The following is an 18,187-nucleotide window of genomic DNA, read 5'->3' as shown; positions in this document are numbered from 1 at the left end:
TTTGGTAAAAAAAAAATTATTAAATTAAGAAATTTTTTTTACATTCTTCGTAAAAAATTGAGATTAATTATGACGCTTTTTTTTATTTGATCAATTTTTGACTTAAAAAAAATATGGTACTCTGTAAATAGATGTTTGAAAATTTTAGTGAAAAATGAGATGAAAATTAAATTAGCTGACATCTGAAAAATTTTCAAAATTTTTTTGTTGAAAAAAATAAAAGAAAAAATTTGAAAAATTCTAAATGCAATTTTTAAAGAATATTTTTTTACTTATAATTTTAATTGATTCAAAAAATCAAAAATTATTAAATTTCTGCTCGCTTTATTATCATAAAAATGAGTTAGTATTTTATTTTGAAACCGTGAAAAAAAAGAAGAAATATTAAATTCTGTAAATTTTTAATAAATAATTCGTAAATCCGCCATGAAAAGAAAAAAAGTTTGGAAAATCCATAAGTGCATGCCTCATAATCTCCTTTTACACAATAAAATTGATTAAAATAAAATATAAAAAGTAAAATAATAAAAAACAGAAAACTCTGCTATGGTTTACTGGTACGTGTGTTACTTTAGATAATAGAAAAAAAATTATTCCGGTACGATCATTTTTTCGATCAATTTTCCTGTCGCATACACCAATCCATAATCACAGACACACGGACGTCCAGAAAAGATTATTTTTAATGTTATTATTTATTATGTTAAACAAAATAATTGTTATTGAAATATATTTTATGTGCCTGAAAAATTATTTGACTTGATATTAATACACTCAGATTAACCTGTAAGTGCGATATAAATAAAAAAAAATCAATTTCAGTTTCGAGAAAACTGGTTTTTTTGAAATGTCGAGAGTAGAGTACTACCTCAACGCTTTGCTTATGAGGCGTGCAGAAAAATTGTTAAATCAATTTTTCAATTTTACAGGCTTAAAATATTGGAAAAAAATATTATTTATTATTTTTATTAAAGTTTATAAAAAAAAAAAAAAAATAGAAATTAATTTTTAGATTTTTTTTAAATGCATAAATTTCTAATTTTATTATTTAAAATATACCAACATTTATAAGATCTAATAAAATTCATATAAAAGTTATAAAAAATTCCTGATACACTTAAAAATTCATTAGAGTCAATTTTAAAATCAATTTACCAGATAAATAATTAAAATTGACTCTAAATTTAATTATCTTAAGGCTGCATACGAAGAGCGCCGTCCAGACGAATAGTCTCGCCGTTCAACAGCGGGTTCTCGACGATAGCTTGGGCCAGCTGAGCGAACTCGTCGGTCTTGCCCAGACGCTGCGGGAACGGAATGGTCTTCGCCAAGAAGATTCTCACCTTCTCAGGCAAAGAAGACAACAGCGGAGTGTCAAAAAGTCCTGGAGCTATCGTGCAAACGCGGATGCCTTGAGAAGAAAGGTCGCGAGCCAGCGGAAGAGTCATCCCGACGATGGCGCCTTTGCTCGCTGAGTACGCGGACTGACCTGTCTGTCCTTCGAAAGCAGCTACACTGGCGGTGTTGATGATCACTCCACGCTGCCCGTCGGCGTTTGGCGTGTTGTCGCCCATCAATCCCACGGAAAGTCGGATTACGTTGAAGGTTCCTATTGTGTTGACGGTCACCACTCGGGAAAAAGTGTCCAGGCTGTGTGGAATCTTCTTGTTGAAGTTGTAGACTTTGAATGCTGCTGCTATTCCAGCGCAATTTACTAAAACGTCCAGCTTTCCGAACTCACTTTTTGTTAATACAAGCGCTTTTTCTATGTCCTCTGTTGATGTCACCTGGAAAAATTATTTTTGAGGTGTAAAAAACAAATATTTAAAATTTTTTATTAAACTAGCAACCTTGCAGTCACTATGTGATTATCGTGACTTGTGAACTATAAATAAATAAAATTTTGCTTTATTAAATAATGAATTTTGTTAAATTGCACTGTACTTTCTTAAATATTGACGTTTTCAAAGATATAAACTCATCCCGATGTTACACTCATCAAGAGCTTTCATTTGAGTACTCACATGCATTTTGATATATTTTTCATATATTAATATATATAAATATATAAAATATATGAAAAATTGATGTGGGTACTCAAATGAAAGGTCTCGATGAGTATAATATCGGGATGAGCTTATATTTTTAAAAATGTCAATATTTCACAAGATATAAAGTCATTTCTTAATTATTGATATTTTTAAAAATATAAGCTCATCCCGATGTTACATTCATCAAGAGCTTTCATTTGAGTACCCACATGCATTTTCATATATTTTTCATATATTAATATATATAAATATATAAAATATATGAAAAATTGATGTGAGTACTCAAATGAAAGGTCTTGATGAGTATAATATCGGGATGAGCTTATATTTTTAAAAATGTCAATATTTCACAAGATATAAAGTCATTTCTTAATTATTGATATTTTTAATAATATAAGCTCATCCCGATGTTACATTCATCAAGAGCTTTCATTTGAGTACCCACATGCATTTTCATATATTTTTCATATATTAATATATATAAATATATAAAATATATGAAAAATTGATGTGGGTACTCAAATGAAAGGTCTCGATGAGTATAATATCGGGATGAGCTTATATTTTTAAAAATGTCAATATTTCACAAGATATAAAGTCATTTCTTAATTATTGATATTTTTAAAAATATAAGCTCATCCCGACGTTACATGTATCAAGAGCTTTCATTTGAGTACCCACATGCATTTTCATATATTTTTCATATATTAATATATATAAATACTAGCTATTACGCGCCCGCTCCGCTGGGCGCTTTATAGAATTGCATTTTTAGATCTAGACTTGAAATTTACTTAGAGTATTGTTTTGACTTGCACAGATTCCCAATTCTATCGAATTGGCATGCACCTTTTATCTATGTAATTATTCTAGCTAATATTCATTGTAACTTTCAATGTGCAATCATTATAACATTCCCGTGTCTTTCTTACAAAAATTAATAATAATTGATCTGAAAAAAAAAATTTGTAATGAGCATTGAAAGTTTCAGTTAAAGAAATTGCAGGTCTCATGAGTGAAGAAATCTGCCTAGTATATGAACATAACCAATAGAATTAAAAAATTTATTTTAAACAAATGACAATCAAACAGAATAAATTTAGTTACAATCAAAATTTATTATTTCTAAGTCAAAAAAATATAGGTTCCGGATAAGTAATCATCACCATATCATATATTAAAACTTTCTCCGAAACACGCTGCATCTTATGGTATAAGTATTATTCGCATCGGTTCAGTAGTTTTTGCATTATAACCGGACAAAAAAACCGGCTCTCCATTTATTAGTATAGAAGATATAAAATATATGAAAAATTGATGTGGGTACTTAAAAGAAAGGTCTCGATGAGTGTAACATCGACTTGAGCTTATATCTTAAAAAATGTCAATATTTCACAAGATAAAAGGTCATTTCTTAATTATGTATCTAGAGATAGAGCATGTTTGAATGGAGCAGATTTTTGAGAGGATTGAAAATTTTATTCAAAAATAAATTTGAAAAAAATTTTTAATTTAGTAATTTTCTAAAATTATTGATAAAATATTTTTTTTTTTAATTTATTTAAAAAATTATCAGATGTCTGTCAATTTTAAATAATGATAAAAATTTTTTGAATATTCATAAATAAATTTACCATAAAAAAATAATAATAATTTATTAATTTAATAATAATAACTACTTACATCCATAGGCGCAAATATTACATTAGGACCCAACTCCTTGGCCATTTCCTTGCCCTGAGAAGTCGGCAAATCCGCGGCGATGACCTTACCACCCTGCTGGACAAACCTCTCGACAGTCGCACGACCCAATCCTGACGCACCACCTGTCACCAAGGTTACTAATCCCTAAAAAAATTCATAAGAAATTAATTATACTGTATTAAAAATATCTGTCAATTTTTGGGAATTTTATCACAAATTAATTGTTACAAAAAAAAAATTCTACATTTAAAAATTTTAAAAGTTACATTGTAAATTTTTAACAATTTAAATTAAAAAAAAAAAAAAAATTTATTCAAAAATTCCACGTGTAAAAATAAAATAAAATTAGTAGTGGAAATTTTTTTATTGTAATTAATTTTTTTAATAAAAAATTTACAAAATTAATTATTATTCAAAGATCTAAATTCAGTGAAAAGTTTTTATTTTTAACTTTATCAATTGTGTTCATTTGCAAAACGACCTTTGGACGTCGGAATTTTTTCAGGATTAACCAATAAATGATTATTTAAAAAAAAAAACACTATATCAATCCATTAAAATAAAAATTTTAGATAATTATTAAATAAATAAATAATAAAAAATAAATTACCTTCATCATCTTGTTTTGATTGTTTTTTACAAATTTAGAGTTTTAGATTATCTTGGAGCCACACCGGTGACTTCAGGAGAATTCTGTAACTACTGGACTGTGGCTCTTTTTCATTATTGTTATTATCACAATAATAATAATAACAATCAAAACTGTGGCGCCATCTGAAGAATTATTTAAGCAGCCGGTAAGAGAGAACTGTCAAGATAAATTTATGAAAATTAACTTTGCCAACATTACAAAATTTTTTTTATTGAAAAAAATAAAAATAAAATAAATTGCATTTTTAATTTTTTACAAATTTTTCTCTCAATTTTTTTGTAACAATTTTTAAAATTATAAAATATCTGCTAAGTTAATTTTCATAAAAATTAAAAGCGTCGGCTATAATAAATTTTATCTTTTTTGACAGTTTATTCAATTTAGATTTTTTAAATGTTAAAAATAATTTGAAAATATTATTCTTATTTATTTTTTACATTAAATTTACACTATGCAAGTATTTATTTAATTATTAAAATTAATTATTAATATAAGGTACAATTACCGGCGGACTTTTACTACTGGCAAAAAAAAATCCAGTAAAATCAGTAAAAAAAAAATAATCGTTGTAAAAAAATAATTTCGTTGGTAAGCAACGCGTGCAATTACAAAATATTTCACTTCGTTGTTTTATTTCTTACGTACTTTAAGTACGTAATTAATTAAAGCTCGTTTTTAAATATTTACAGTTTAATTTATCCCGAATAAATTAATTTTAATTATGACACTGAAGTTTAAAAATTTTTTGAATTTTTTTTCTTGAAAAAATTAATACAAAAAAATAAAAAAAGAAATTTAATTTTTTAAAAATTATAAGTGCAATTTTTTAGAACAATTTTTTTGATTGTAATTGATTTTTTATAAAAATAAAAAAAATTGACAGCTGTCAGCTAACTTCAGTGTCATTTTTAATTTAAAATTTACACACTTTGTTAACTTAAATTAAGTTACGCGTGTATGTGGTGGTGATAGTACGGTAGGAAGTAATTCATTTTGTTTTTAACCGCTGAACGAATTCGACTTGCTGTTGGAGTCGTATTCAGAGGGTATGAGTAAGGAGAGTTCCAGTCGCGGAGAAATACGTCTTCTAGTTGTTGGCGAATGCTTTCGTTGTTTTTGTGATCGGCGTCTTCTAATATTAATCCGATACCTGAAAATAAATAAAATTAAACATTAATTAATTTTTTTAATTATTATAACAAATTAATCACAATGATAAAAATTTCTATTAATAATTTTTTTTTTAATTTTCACATCCAGAATTGAAAAAAAATTTTTTTTTCATAATAGTTTAATTGCTATAAAATTAAAAAAAATTTATAATCAATTTTTTTTTAGCGTGAATATAAATATATTCAAAATATATGAATAGAAAATTAAATGTCAATCGAATAAATATTTTTAAAGTTATGTCAATGTTTATAAAGCTTAAAAAATTAATTAAAAAAATTATTTAACAAGAAAAATGAACTAATATCATATACTTTATATGTAACTGTTGGCGATCCAGTCTCATACACGATTTTTTCTCTAATTATTCATAATATCGTTAGCCTGTATTCCTTACCAGGCATAAACAATTTTTAAATTCTTATCTTAATTTGTCATTAAAGGTAAATTTGACTGAAAAAATAATTCGGACGGCCCAGACCAGGACTCGAACCTGGATTTTTTGGATTCGCACCAAATCATATAATTTATCATATCAAATCATATATAATAATATTATATAATTTATCAATTTTAGTTAATTAAATATTAGTAGGAGTTGTAAATCTTAAATTGTTATGTTCCTAATTACTTACGAAATTAACCGATAATTAATTATATATGTATGTAAATATATTTTCCTTTATCTTGTATTTTTGTCATTCGGCTCTGGCCTTGGCATATAAATAAATAAATATTATAATTATTAAATAGGCGCGCAATAGCCCTATCGGATCCGGCCCTTGCTTACCAAAGCATTGGACCAGGTTCGAGTCCGGCGTACACCAATGAATATTTTCAATATTTAAGTGTATTATTCTGCTCAGCCCAAAAAATAAAACGAGTTCCAATCTCAAAAGTTTACCCCCTACCGTAGTCGCTCATGACCTTAGTAGTTTATGCGACTTTAAACAAATTAAAAAAAAAAAAAAAAAAAAAATTATTAAATAATATTCTATATTGAAATTAATTTTTATTTCAAAATAAAAAAAATTTTTTTTTTCTCAAAAAATTAACTTCAAAAAATTTTTTTATTAATTTTTTACTCTTGAAAAAAATTTTATTAGTGCGCAAGACACTTTTTTAATAAAACCTAAAGATCTTCAAGGATAAAAAAAAATCATTATTAATAAAAAAAGATAAATTACAATTGAATTTAAAAATTACAAACATAAGTCTATAAATTTTCATATTAATCAATTAAAAGTTTCGAAGAAGTTTTGAAAAAAAAAAATTTTTAATTGAAAAAAAAAAAAATTAGAAAAACGGTAGACCCTGAAGGCTACCCGTGCAACTTTCCGCTAATTCCATACCTAGGTGCATAAAACTGCACTAATGACGTTTTTGAGCTCTTCGAGCTCAAAAATACAATTTATGTGTTATTTTGAGCTCTTCGAGCTCAAAAGTCTGATAAAAGTATCATAGAACAATATTTTTTAAATTTTCAAACCGCACTAACTTTTAAATGAATCAACCAATTTTCACGCGGTTGGAAGTATTTGACGCAATTTATTTAGTTTCATGAAGAATCCTCAAGTTTGAATTGATAAAACTAGGAAATTTGGAGTAATTCCAAAAAAACACTTTTTTTGGTTTTCTTTCGTTCATGATATTTCTTGAACGAATTGACCAATTTTGACCGGCTTGACGGCGATCGACGTAATTTTTTCATGCTAATAGCTGATTATTTTTTGAAATTGATCAGTGCATCCGTTTAAAAGTTATTCCAAAAAATGTCGGAGTTATGTTAAAAAAACACTTGTTTCCAAATATTTTATCGAGGATATCTTTCGAAACAATCAACCGATTTCCACGTTTTTGGCAGCGATCGACGCGGTTTTTTAAGCTCTGAAATTAATCTATATCATCAAAAATGATCCAAGAAGAAATGACGAAGTTATGTAAAAAAAAACAATTTTTTCGGGTTTTTTTCGTTCACGATATCTCTCGAACGAATCAACCGATTTTGACCGGATTAGCGACGATCGGCGTGGTTTTTCAAGCTTAAGGGCGGATTAGTTTTTGAAGTTGATCGATAGAGCCGTTTAAAAGATATTCCAAAAAAACCACTTTCAAAAATGATTTTTTTCTTATTTTTTTTGAGATTTTTCAAAATTTCTCAAAATCTATCGGTCCGAATCGGTTCAAATTCTCAGGAAATCTAAGTTTGAGGAAACTCTTTAGAACGCCGTTTAGTACGTTCCGATCGGTTCAGTCGTTCAAAAGTTATAAGCGAGTCACATAGTCACACACACACACACACACCCCCACCCACCCACCCATACACACACACACACACACACAGACATAGTGACATAGTGACAACCTCGCGGGGATAGTCAGGAAAGCTTCCTGTGATCTTCAAACGTCGAGATCTGATGAAAACTCGATTTTTGTAAAACGGGGTGAAAACAATAACTTCCCGATTTTTGAAAATCTTCGATTTTCTTAGCGGGAAGTTAAAAAAAGTAATAATTAAAAATTAAAATATTTACCAGCAGTATCTATAAAATAATCTCCGTACCAATTACTGGTCCCAATATAAGCCGCCGAATCAGTGACCATATATTTATTATGATTAACCCTGCCAAAGGGAATTTTATCAAACTCTTCATTAGTCGGTACAACAAAGCGCCTGATTTCGATCCTGACATTCTTGTAACTATTGGTAAGATCCATCAAGGAAGCCAGGAAATTACCCTCGGATTTACGCGAATGTTTCCACCAGGAGATCAACAATCTTATCCTGATCCGACTGTCTATGGCCGTCGACCTCAATGCGTTGTCTATTACCGGCCAGTACTTTACTTTCGGTGAGTAGACGGTCAGAGGAGCGTAATCCATCACAGATATATAAATAAATTTTTCAGCTTTTTCTATACAGTGCAGAATCCCGTCGATATCGTTGGATCTGCCCTTGGGAGACAGGGGCGCCGGAGAACTCGTGATAAATCCTCTGTAATTATTGCCCTCCATAGTTAAATTCACTGGGTTGGTGATATTTATTTTTGTACTGACGGAATTCGGCCAGGACGCCGGAACTCTTCCGTCTTTACCCAGCTGCCAGTAAACCTGTTAAATAATTATTAAAATAAAACGAATTATTTAGATCAGTCAGATTCTAAAAAATTAATTAATTATTTATTTATTAAAACTAATTTATTTGTTAAATAAAATTAAAAAGTTCTCGTCTCTGTTAATTTTAGTGACATATTTTTTTTATATTCTTTATAAAAATTAAGTCGGCTGACATTTAAAAATTTTTATAATTTTTTTATTGAAAAAAATTATTAAAAAAAATTAAAAGAAAAAAAAAGTTCTAAATGCAATTTTATATAGTAATTTTTTACTTATAATTTTAATTGATTAAAAAATTTAAAAATTGTTAAATCTCTGCTAATTTTTATTTGTTTAATTGTTTATTTAAATTCTAAATTAATTGTTTATTTATTATTTTTTTTTTTCAACAATACAAAATAATTTTGCACCAGGATAAAAATTACTCTGAATTAATAAAGTAAGATACTAAGAAAGGAGTCGTGAAATTTTAAAGCGGAAACTCAGAAAAAAAAAAAATTAATAAATCATTTATATGCACAGGAAATCTTTGCTTATTTTGAGAATATTTATTATGTACATATCGCTTTTCGATAATTAGTTTTGCTATTATGCGATGCCAATAATTAACGATTTTTATTATTAGATAATTTTTTTTCTAGAGATTTTGAACTGTTTTTAAAAAAATTAGTAATTTTTTGACAGCTTGCGATTTTTATTTTTAATTAAGATCAGCTAGGTAAAAAAAAAATAAACAAGTTAAGAGAAAAATTCTTGAACTAAAAAAATCTTTTAATTATTTAGAAATTTTTAATCAAGTAAAATTTACTTAAAAAATAAAATTTCTGAGTTTAGAAATTTTTCTTGATTCAAAAAAATTTTTTTTTATATATGAATTGTAAAAAAAAAATTACCTCAAATATTTTGGCAAAATCATTCGCCAAACATGTGCAATTTTGGATAAGGATGCCCAGTTCTTTAACTTGGGTTAAGGATCTCCAGTCCATGTTCGCTGACCCGACGTAGACATGTGTACGATCTATCAGCCATAATTTGGTGTGTAATACTCCGCCGCCGAAAAAAGCCGCGAAATTTAGACTTCTAACTTCGGCGTTGGCTTTTTTTGATAAGTACTCAGTGTCAAAGTTGGGGCTCAGTTGGGAGGGCGCGTTCTGGGCCACTTTTATTACGATATTTCTATCTCGTCCAGCGGAAACTAACGCTTCGAAGACGTCTTCACCCTGTAAATTAAAATTAATTATTCATCTTTTTATAAATGATATAATCTATATTATTAAAAGAATAAGCAAAATTTTGTAGCCAGTGTATTTTTATGATAAAAGGGGTTTTTATGGTTTAATTTGGTATCGTTGGAAAAGTCTTGACTTGGAGTTGTGCTTTTTTAAGGTTTCATATAATTATCACTAATAGTCAATTAATGATGATAAAAATTAGGCTGCATTCAAAAATGCTTTATCTCTAGATACATAATTAAGAAATGACTTTGTTTCTCGTGAACTATTTACATTTTTAAAGATATAAGCACATTCCGATGTTACACTCATCGAGACCTTTCATTTGAGTACCCACATCAATTTTTCATATATTTATACATGTATATATGAAAAATATATAAAAAATGCATGTGGGTACTCAAATGAAAGCTCTTAATGAGTGTAACATCGGGATGAGCTTATATCTTTAAAAATGTCAATAATTAAGAAATTACCTTGTATCTTGTGAATTATTGACATTTTTAAAGATATAAGCTCATCCCGATGTTGCACTCATCGAGACCTTTCATTTGAGTACCCACATCAATTTTTCATATATTTATATATATGTATATATATATATATTTGAAAAATATTTCACAAATGCATGTGGGTACTCAAATGAAAGTTTTTGATGAGTGTAACATCGGAATGAGTTTATATCTTTAAAAATGTCAATAATTAAGAAATGAGCTTGTATCTTGTGAATTATTGACATTTTTAAAGATATAAGCTCATCCCGATGTTGCACTCGTCGAGACCTTTCATTTGAGTACCCACATCAATTTTTCATATATTTTATATATATGTATACATATGTAGATATGAAAAATATATCAAAAATGCATGTGGGTACTCAAATGAAAGCTCTTGATGAATGTAACATCGGGATGAGCTTATGTCTCTAAAAATGTAAATAATTAAGAAACGACCTTATATCTTGAGAAATATTGACATTTTTTAAATATCAGCTCATTCCGATGTTAATCTCATCTAGACTTTTCATTTAAGTACCCACATCATTTTTTCATATATTTATATATATTACATATATGTATATATGAAAAATATATCAAAAATGCATGTGGGTACTCAAATGAAAGGTCTTGATGAGTATAATATTGGAATGAGCTTATATCTGTAAAAACGTCAATATTTAAAAAGTACAGTGCAATTTAACAAAAGTCATTATTTAATAAAGCAAAATTCATTTTATTTATAGTTCACAAGTCACGGCAGTCACATAGTGACTGCAAGGTTGCTAGTTTAATATAAATCTTATTTTTTAAAATTAATAACAGCACATTAATTATTAAAAAAAAATTAATACAATAAAATTGATGGTAAAAAAAAGTTAAATTAATATTAATAAAAAGAAATTGATATTAAAAAAAATTAATATTTTAAGTATCTATCGTGTCTATCGTGTCTATCGTTTGGTTCAATTGAATATTAATAATTATACCGTCGTCTGGGTTTCAATAATAGATTTTAATTTAGGCGTATGTATCAAAATTATAAAAAATTCTGGTGAAAAGTTGGATGAAATAAACTGTTATATTAAATATTTAATAAATTTACATTAAAAGTTTTTAATATGACCCAGTTGCCGAGACGTTTTCGTTTAATATATAAAGAAAAAAGTTGACCCGAAAACTTTATTAATTATTGGGAATATTTAAAAGAAAAGTATCTAAATTGAGTTTTGGAGAGGTTACCGGGTCAATTAGGCCACCGGTTTGCCGTCTGGGATTTCAGAAATCGTTTATTGAAACTGGCGAGTGTAAATATATAAAATTGAAAGAAGAAAAAAAAATAGTGAAGTACAATATAATGTAGCAGGTAATTTTGATGATTTGTTTGGGTCCAGGGAGAATTACAAAGTAATTTACCTCTCGGGCACTATCGTCAGGATAAACATCTTGTCTGGTCATAGTCCAGTATAATGACGCAATTTCAATAGTATATTGAGCGGACTGAATGAGCTCAATCCAAGTGGAATAAGTGCTCCGGTGGACCACTGAATTATTGTCGTAAATCACCCCGATGGGTATTGATTCGACCAGCGAAATACGGCAGCTGTCCTTGCAGATGTACTCAGATTCATTTCCGTAAATACTCGAATTGCTCAAGTGTTTGTGCTCGGCGTGGTCCAGCAAAGGCAGCAAAACTACCAGGACTATCAGGATCAGGATTATGCTGATGGGGATACAGCTCGGGCGGCACCAGCCTTGCGCTCCCCACCTGAAAAAAAAATTAATTTAATAATTATATATATATTTATTTTTCAATGCATGCTCTTAGATCATTTGCATTTTCCTTACAACATTTTACATGGTTTTAATACACTTTGTGTTATCACACATGTTACTGATACATTAATTTTCTTACAGTCTACTATACATTATATTTTAATCTTTAGCCTTAAATCATAATGACCATAATGACTCACTTTATAATTTAATAATTATTATATTAGTAAAAAATTTTTTCTAGCTATAAAAAAAAAAATATAAGATATTTAAGTATTAAATAACAAAACGTCAGCAAAAATAAAAATTCCTTCTGGTAAATTTGTAAGAATATTCTTATCTAATTAAAACATATGTGTTTATTTTAGACAGCAAAAAAAAATTAAATTTTGTACTGTAATGTAGCGCGTCGGAAAAAGAACTGAAGAAATTACAGTCTCAAACTGAGATTTTATAAAAAATTCTGTAACTAAGAAGAAGGAATTTTGATTTATTTGTAATGAGAATAATGAGTAATTATGACTTACTTTGAGTGCGTAAGGTGGTCACCAATATCACTTCTCAGCATGAAACCAGTTTGATCCCAAGTATCGTAGTCATCGTCAACTGATACTGTTTCAAGCTTTGCATTTTCTGATACAGTCTGCAAAATAAATAATTTTAGAATATTTTGTAAAAATAGTAATAACGAGCAACCTTGCAGTTATTATGTGACTACCGTGACTTGTGTACTATAAATAAATAAAATTTTGGTTTATTGAATAATGACTTTTGTCAAATTGCACTGTACTTTCTTAAATATTGATGTTTTTACAAATATAAGCTCATCTCGATGTTACAGTCATTAAGAGTTTTCATTTGAGTACCCACATGAATTTTTGATATATTTTTCATATATACATATATATTAGGGTGGTCGTTAAAAATTAAATTTTTTGCGGCGCCCCCTAAAAAGCTTCTTTTTGATGAAAAAACACTGGGAAATTTTTTTTTTTTTTTTAATTCAAAACAACAAGTGCCTCTACACGATCTAAGTTAATTTTTGGGTATAATCATCTTTTTGGGGAATTTTTCAGGAAAAATACAATTTTATTCGAAATATAAAAAATTATAGAACTCAAATCAATAAAAATAACAATATTTGATCAAAATAACAATAAACAAAAATCCAAATTCAAAAATTTTCCCAGTTGATTTTGGTCTATTAAGGGAACCGTTACAAATCTGAAACTCGTTTTCAGAAAATACTTAACTACGCGCCATTTTTTCAAATAATTTTTTTTTTATTCTAGTTCCTGCGATAACTATACTTATACTTATTTAAAATCCGTCATTTTTTTAAATTTCAGATCAGAGGTAAAGATCAATCAACCCCCGCCAGTCAGGTCCACTTTTTTTGGAGAGGGGAACTTCAGCACCATTTTTTAATTTAAAAAAAAATTGTTTTTTGTCTTAATTTTCATTTTTGTGTAGTTGATAAGCAATAGAATAAGTGTAAAAAAAATTTGAAAGGATTAGTCATTACCTTCATATAGAAATAAAATTTTTAAAATAGCTTAACATGCATTTTTGATATATTTTTCATCTATGCATATATATAAATATATAAAATATATGAAAAATTGATGTGGGTACTCAAATGAAAAGTCTTGATGAGTGTAACATTGAGATGAGTTTATATCTTTAAAAATATCAATATAAAAGATCATTCCTTAATTATGTATCTAGAGGTAAAGTATTTTCGAATGTAGCTTAAATATTTATCATAATAAATTAACTAATATCGGTGAGAATGATATAAAAACTTGAAAAGGCACAAATTCAAGTCAAAATCTTTGCAATGATATTAAATCTCAGTAAAAAAACTGATTTTATCGTATTTCTATCCTGGACACAAAATTTTTCTTATTTTCTTAATAATATAGATAATAGTTCTTGAATTTTTTTTTTTTTAACAAATAAATTATAAAAAATTCTTCTCAAAGATAATAAACAAAAATATTAGCTATTTATTAAAATTATTTTCTTTACATTAATAAATTAACTTTAAAAACTCCAAAAAATTAAAAAAGTAATATATAATAATTCACCTTTTTACCAGATTTCCCATGAAATTTAGAAGCAACCATTTCTAACAATAGCAATGACTTAAAATATTAATACTCATTAAAAAACTAAGAAATTTAAAGGGAGTAAATAATAAATAAAATGACTTTATCTAGCACATTATTGAGTATACTATTATAGTTCAACGACACAATGCTACAGGTGTTAAAATCGAAGTATATTCGCTTTATCAATACCAATACATTACACATTACATGTAATCATTAAATCGAAACATTCTCAATAATTCATAGTATCGATGTTGTTAATAATGAATTAAGAGTTCGAGTTACACTTAAACTTCGATTATATTCTACATTGTATTACATTAAATTATATTGTATTATATATAGAATTCGGATTGCATTGTTCTATATTGTATTATATCGCCCAATTATTATATCACCCGGTTTCAAGTAGCATTTAATAATGCAGATAAATAGAATTCATAACGTTTTTTTACATAATTCGATAACGAACTTTTGTGACTCAATATTCTCCCGAGTGTTTATAGCAACGCGCACTACAGATAACATATGTGTCGAGTATTGTAATTCTACTATACTGAGTTCGACTATAGATGTATAAATATATATAATAGTTCAAACTGTTATGTAATGAAAGAATTGAGATAATAATAATAATAATAATAAATTGATGATGAAGAAAAATTTTACTTAAGAAAAGAGAACTGCAGCATCGAGTACCGATATTTCGGAGAAGAATTTCTCATGCCAGTCAACAGATGTCTTCTTTGGTCTGAAAATCTTATTCAATTTTTTTTTTACAATAATTTTACTGCAATTAACGAAGATTCAAAATTTTTATGTCAATTTAATTATTTAAAAAAAACTTAGTAAAAAAATTTCAGATGAAAAATTTTATATAAAATTTTAAGGGCGAATTTTTTATTAAATTTTAATAAAAGTTATTCTTTGGATAATTTATTAAATTTCAATTAAATTCTTATTAAATAAATTTAAAATTTTATCTTTAATGCATTGAAAATTACTTATATATTTATGATTATTTAATAAAATATTAATATTATGAATTTTTACAATCTTGCAAGTTTTAAGCAAAATTTTTATATTTTTAATCTTGTAATTTTACGAAAATGTTTTTAAATATATAATAAGCTCATTTTTTAACCATATATCGACGGTCTAATTAGCAATTTGTCTAACTCCTTATTTTTTAGAGGGTGATTTTTTAACATTTTGATGTAGCAATAATCCAATTATAAATTATTTGAATGATTTAAACCTAAATATTATATCTCTATTATAGATATTAATGATATTAAATGGTTTTTTAAAGTGATAATAAATTTTGAACTAATTGTTTTTTTCGTACAAATAGAAGATTCTCTAAATTGGAGTTAGACAATTTGCTAATTAGAACGTCGATATGTAAATGTAGATGTATAAAAATGAGCAAATTTAATAAATATATTTCAAACTTACAATTTACTGATTAACTTTACTACTTATAAATTTTTTTTTTTTGTAAATTTAATAATTGATTTCAACAACTTTTTTTATTCTAAAGCACATCACTTTTTAAATTACAAAGAAAAATTTCTTATTTATTTATTCCTATTTTCAATTAACTAAAAAATTCAAAATTATTTTCTCAACGTAGTTCGCTATTAAACTAAATTTTATGCTTCTAAAGACAATAATTTATTAAAAATATTCTCGTTTATTCCCTTGAAGGTAATATAAATAACATCCTTACAAAATAGAAGCAATAAAAAACTAACAGGCAGTATTTTTTCCATGTATCAGTTTATCGCCGATAAAAGTACGAATAATTTTATTGCAAGTAAAAAATATATTCTTCAATATCGAGAGCTTGTGTCAAAAGACTTTCAATAAATTTTCCTATTTAATTGAATCCTTCTGTGACATCCAGCTCGTAACAGAACTGTAATTTAAATGAAATGCATTCCTGAAAAACTATTCTTTAAAAATAAATTTTTCTATTCAATAATAATAATAATAATATCAATAATAACAATTTTCTAATATTATTATCTTAAAATTTCAAATATTACATAGAAAAAAAAATTTATTTAAAATAATATTGACATTTTTGTAATTATAATTAAATTTGTCAAAAATTAAAAAGAAAAGTTGATTTCTAAACTGAAAAAATGAAATTTTTTCTCACAGTAATTTTTTTGTTCAAAAAAAATTTTTAGATTTGGGAATAAAAAAAATTTTGAATGAAAGTTCTCAAATTAATCTAAAAAATTTTTTTTTAAATCTAGAAAATTTTTTTTCATCAAAAAATAAAAATAATAGTTTCAAGAGTTTTTTTTAACAAATAAATTATTAAAAAAATTTATAAAAAATAAAAAATAATAATAATAATCTGAATCAGATTATCTGATAATTAAAAAAAACATTTTTTAACAAATAAATTATTATAAAAAATTTGAAAATAATAACAATAAAATTAAAAAATAATAATAAAATTTGATTTTTTAAAAAAAATTTATAAAAAATGAAAAATAATCTCAATCAGATTATCTGATAAGTAAAAAAAAACATTTTTTAACAAATAAATTATTGTAAAAAAATTTGAAAATAATAACAATAAAAATAAAAAATAATAAAATTTGATTTAAAAAAAAAAAATGTTTTTAACAAATAAATTATAAGAAAAATTTATAAAAAATGAAAAATAATAATCTCAATCAGATTATCTGATAAGTAAAAAAAACATTTTTTACCAAATAAATTATTGTAAAAAAATTTGAAAATAATAACAATAAAAATAAAAAATAATAAAATTTGATTTAAAACAAAAAATGTTTTTAACAAATAAATTATCAAAAATTTATAAAAATGTTTCATAAAAAATTTGAAAATGATAATAATAAAAATAAAAAATCATAATAAAGAATTTTTAACAAATTAATTTATTTTCACAATGTTCGAATAATTCAAGACACTCGTTCTTAATTTATTTAAAATATTGATTTTGTTTTGTTATTTAAAAAAAAAAAATTATTTATTAATTAATTTTCTGTTGTTTATAATTTAGTTTAAAAAGATGACTGATGTATCTGGTCTGTTTTATATAAAAAAAATATTTTATATAACTGCGCCTAGACTATTAATTTCAATACACAAAAATGTTCATACTTTTAGAAATAAATTTTCCATATTTTTTTTTTTTGTAAAAAAAATCCACTAAAAATTAGCCTATCCTCATCTCTTTAAGGGCTTAAAAAGGCGGTCACTAATAGCCACTGCAAAAAGCCTTAATCACCTAGCTCTCATCTTGCAGCCTCTCGATGAATGCACACATGGACAAGATATATACCCCATAACACAATAATAAAATTAAATTTTCAATAATAACATTATGAGCGAGCGATAAAGGCTTTCAGCGAGCCTTTGGAGGCCAGGGTCCAGGCAGACACTCGGGCCGCAACCTCGTGAAGTAAAGTAAAGATCTAAGTGTCGCCTGGCTCTATAATAACAGCAACACTCAATCTCTCAATCTGGAAACTGAAGTTGATGATTAACGTTCCATCGATCAAAGCGCCGTCCGGCAAAATTAGTTCCCGGGTTCATTTCTTGTTCCCTTTTCTCCACTCGTTCTCTCCCAGAGGGAGGTTGAATAAGAGGCGAAGAAAAGCTGTGAAGATGGAAAAGGGACGGCGAATCCTCGGTACACACTGGCCATTTGGTCGCTTTGGCATTGATCGGATTCCGATAGCAGGAGCAGCGGTGACGGCGCCGGTGATCATCACGATCAACATGGATCCATAGCCATCGGTTGAGTAAATATTGACCGTGGGCTTCGCCACCTCGGAAACGTCGTTCGGCAGATACGCTTATCGATGATGCCTCTTACTGCGTGATA

General features: G+C 26.7%; 2 protein-coding genes across 5 annotated transcripts in view; both read right to left on the bottom strand.

Moving 5' to 3' along the window:
- Positions 1–1,102: 1,102 nt before the first annotated feature.
- On the bottom strand, positions 1,103–4,474 carry LOC123267606 (3-hydroxyacyl-CoA dehydrogenase type-2). Its single transcript, XM_044732332.1, has 3 exons — positions 4,366–4,474; positions 3,735–3,899; positions 1,103–1,787 (listed from the first exon to the last, which is right to left on the bottom strand). The coding sequence occupies exons 1-3, from the start codon at positions 4,372–4,374 to the stop codon at positions 1,194–1,196; spliced, it is 768 nt and encodes a 255-aa protein (XP_044588267.1). The 5' UTR covers positions 4,375–4,474; the 3' UTR covers positions 1,103–1,193.
- A 785-nt stretch (positions 4,475–5,259) lies between these two features.
- LOC123267605 (5'-3' exonuclease PLD3-like) overlaps positions 5,260–18,187 on the bottom strand; it is a 51,385-nt gene continuing 38,457 nt past the window's right edge. For 2 of the 4 annotated variants that reach the window (XM_044732331.1, XM_044732330.1), the window contains exons 2-6: positions 12,727–12,842; positions 11,840–12,191; positions 9,588–9,914; positions 8,112–8,688; positions 5,262–5,557 (exon numbers count right to left, since the gene is read on the bottom strand). In XM_044732331.1, coding sequence (XP_044588266.1) covers positions 5,355–5,557; positions 8,112–8,688; positions 9,588–9,914; positions 11,840–12,191; positions 12,727–12,842 — 1,575 coding nt within the window. In that variant the 3' untranslated portion in view covers positions 5,262–5,354. Of the gene's footprint in view, positions 5,558–8,111; positions 8,689–9,587; positions 9,915–11,839; positions 12,192–12,726; positions 12,843–14,289; positions 14,883–18,187 lie in introns of those variants that run through there. The other 2 variants (XM_044732329.1, XM_044732328.1) reach the window with 2 other exon arrangements.

This window comes from Cotesia glomerata, linkage group LG6 (genome assembly GCF_020080835.1).
Source record: "Cotesia glomerata isolate CgM1 linkage group LG6, MPM_Cglom_v2.3, whole genome shotgun sequence".
Lineage (NCBI taxonomy): Eukaryota > Metazoa > Arthropoda > Insecta > Hymenoptera > Braconidae > Cotesia > Cotesia glomerata.
The sequence above is the reverse complement of the archived record's forward strand: the minus strand, read 5'-3'. Positions and strand labels throughout refer to the sequence as shown.

Bases quoted from the DNA above. Each gene is read 5' to 3' on its own strand.
- LOC123267606 (XM_044732332.1), bottom strand. The intron at 1,788-3,734 runs GTAAGTAGTTAT...TAATTTTTCCAG, and splicing joins TAATATTTGCGCCTATGGAT to GTGACATCAACAGAGGACAT.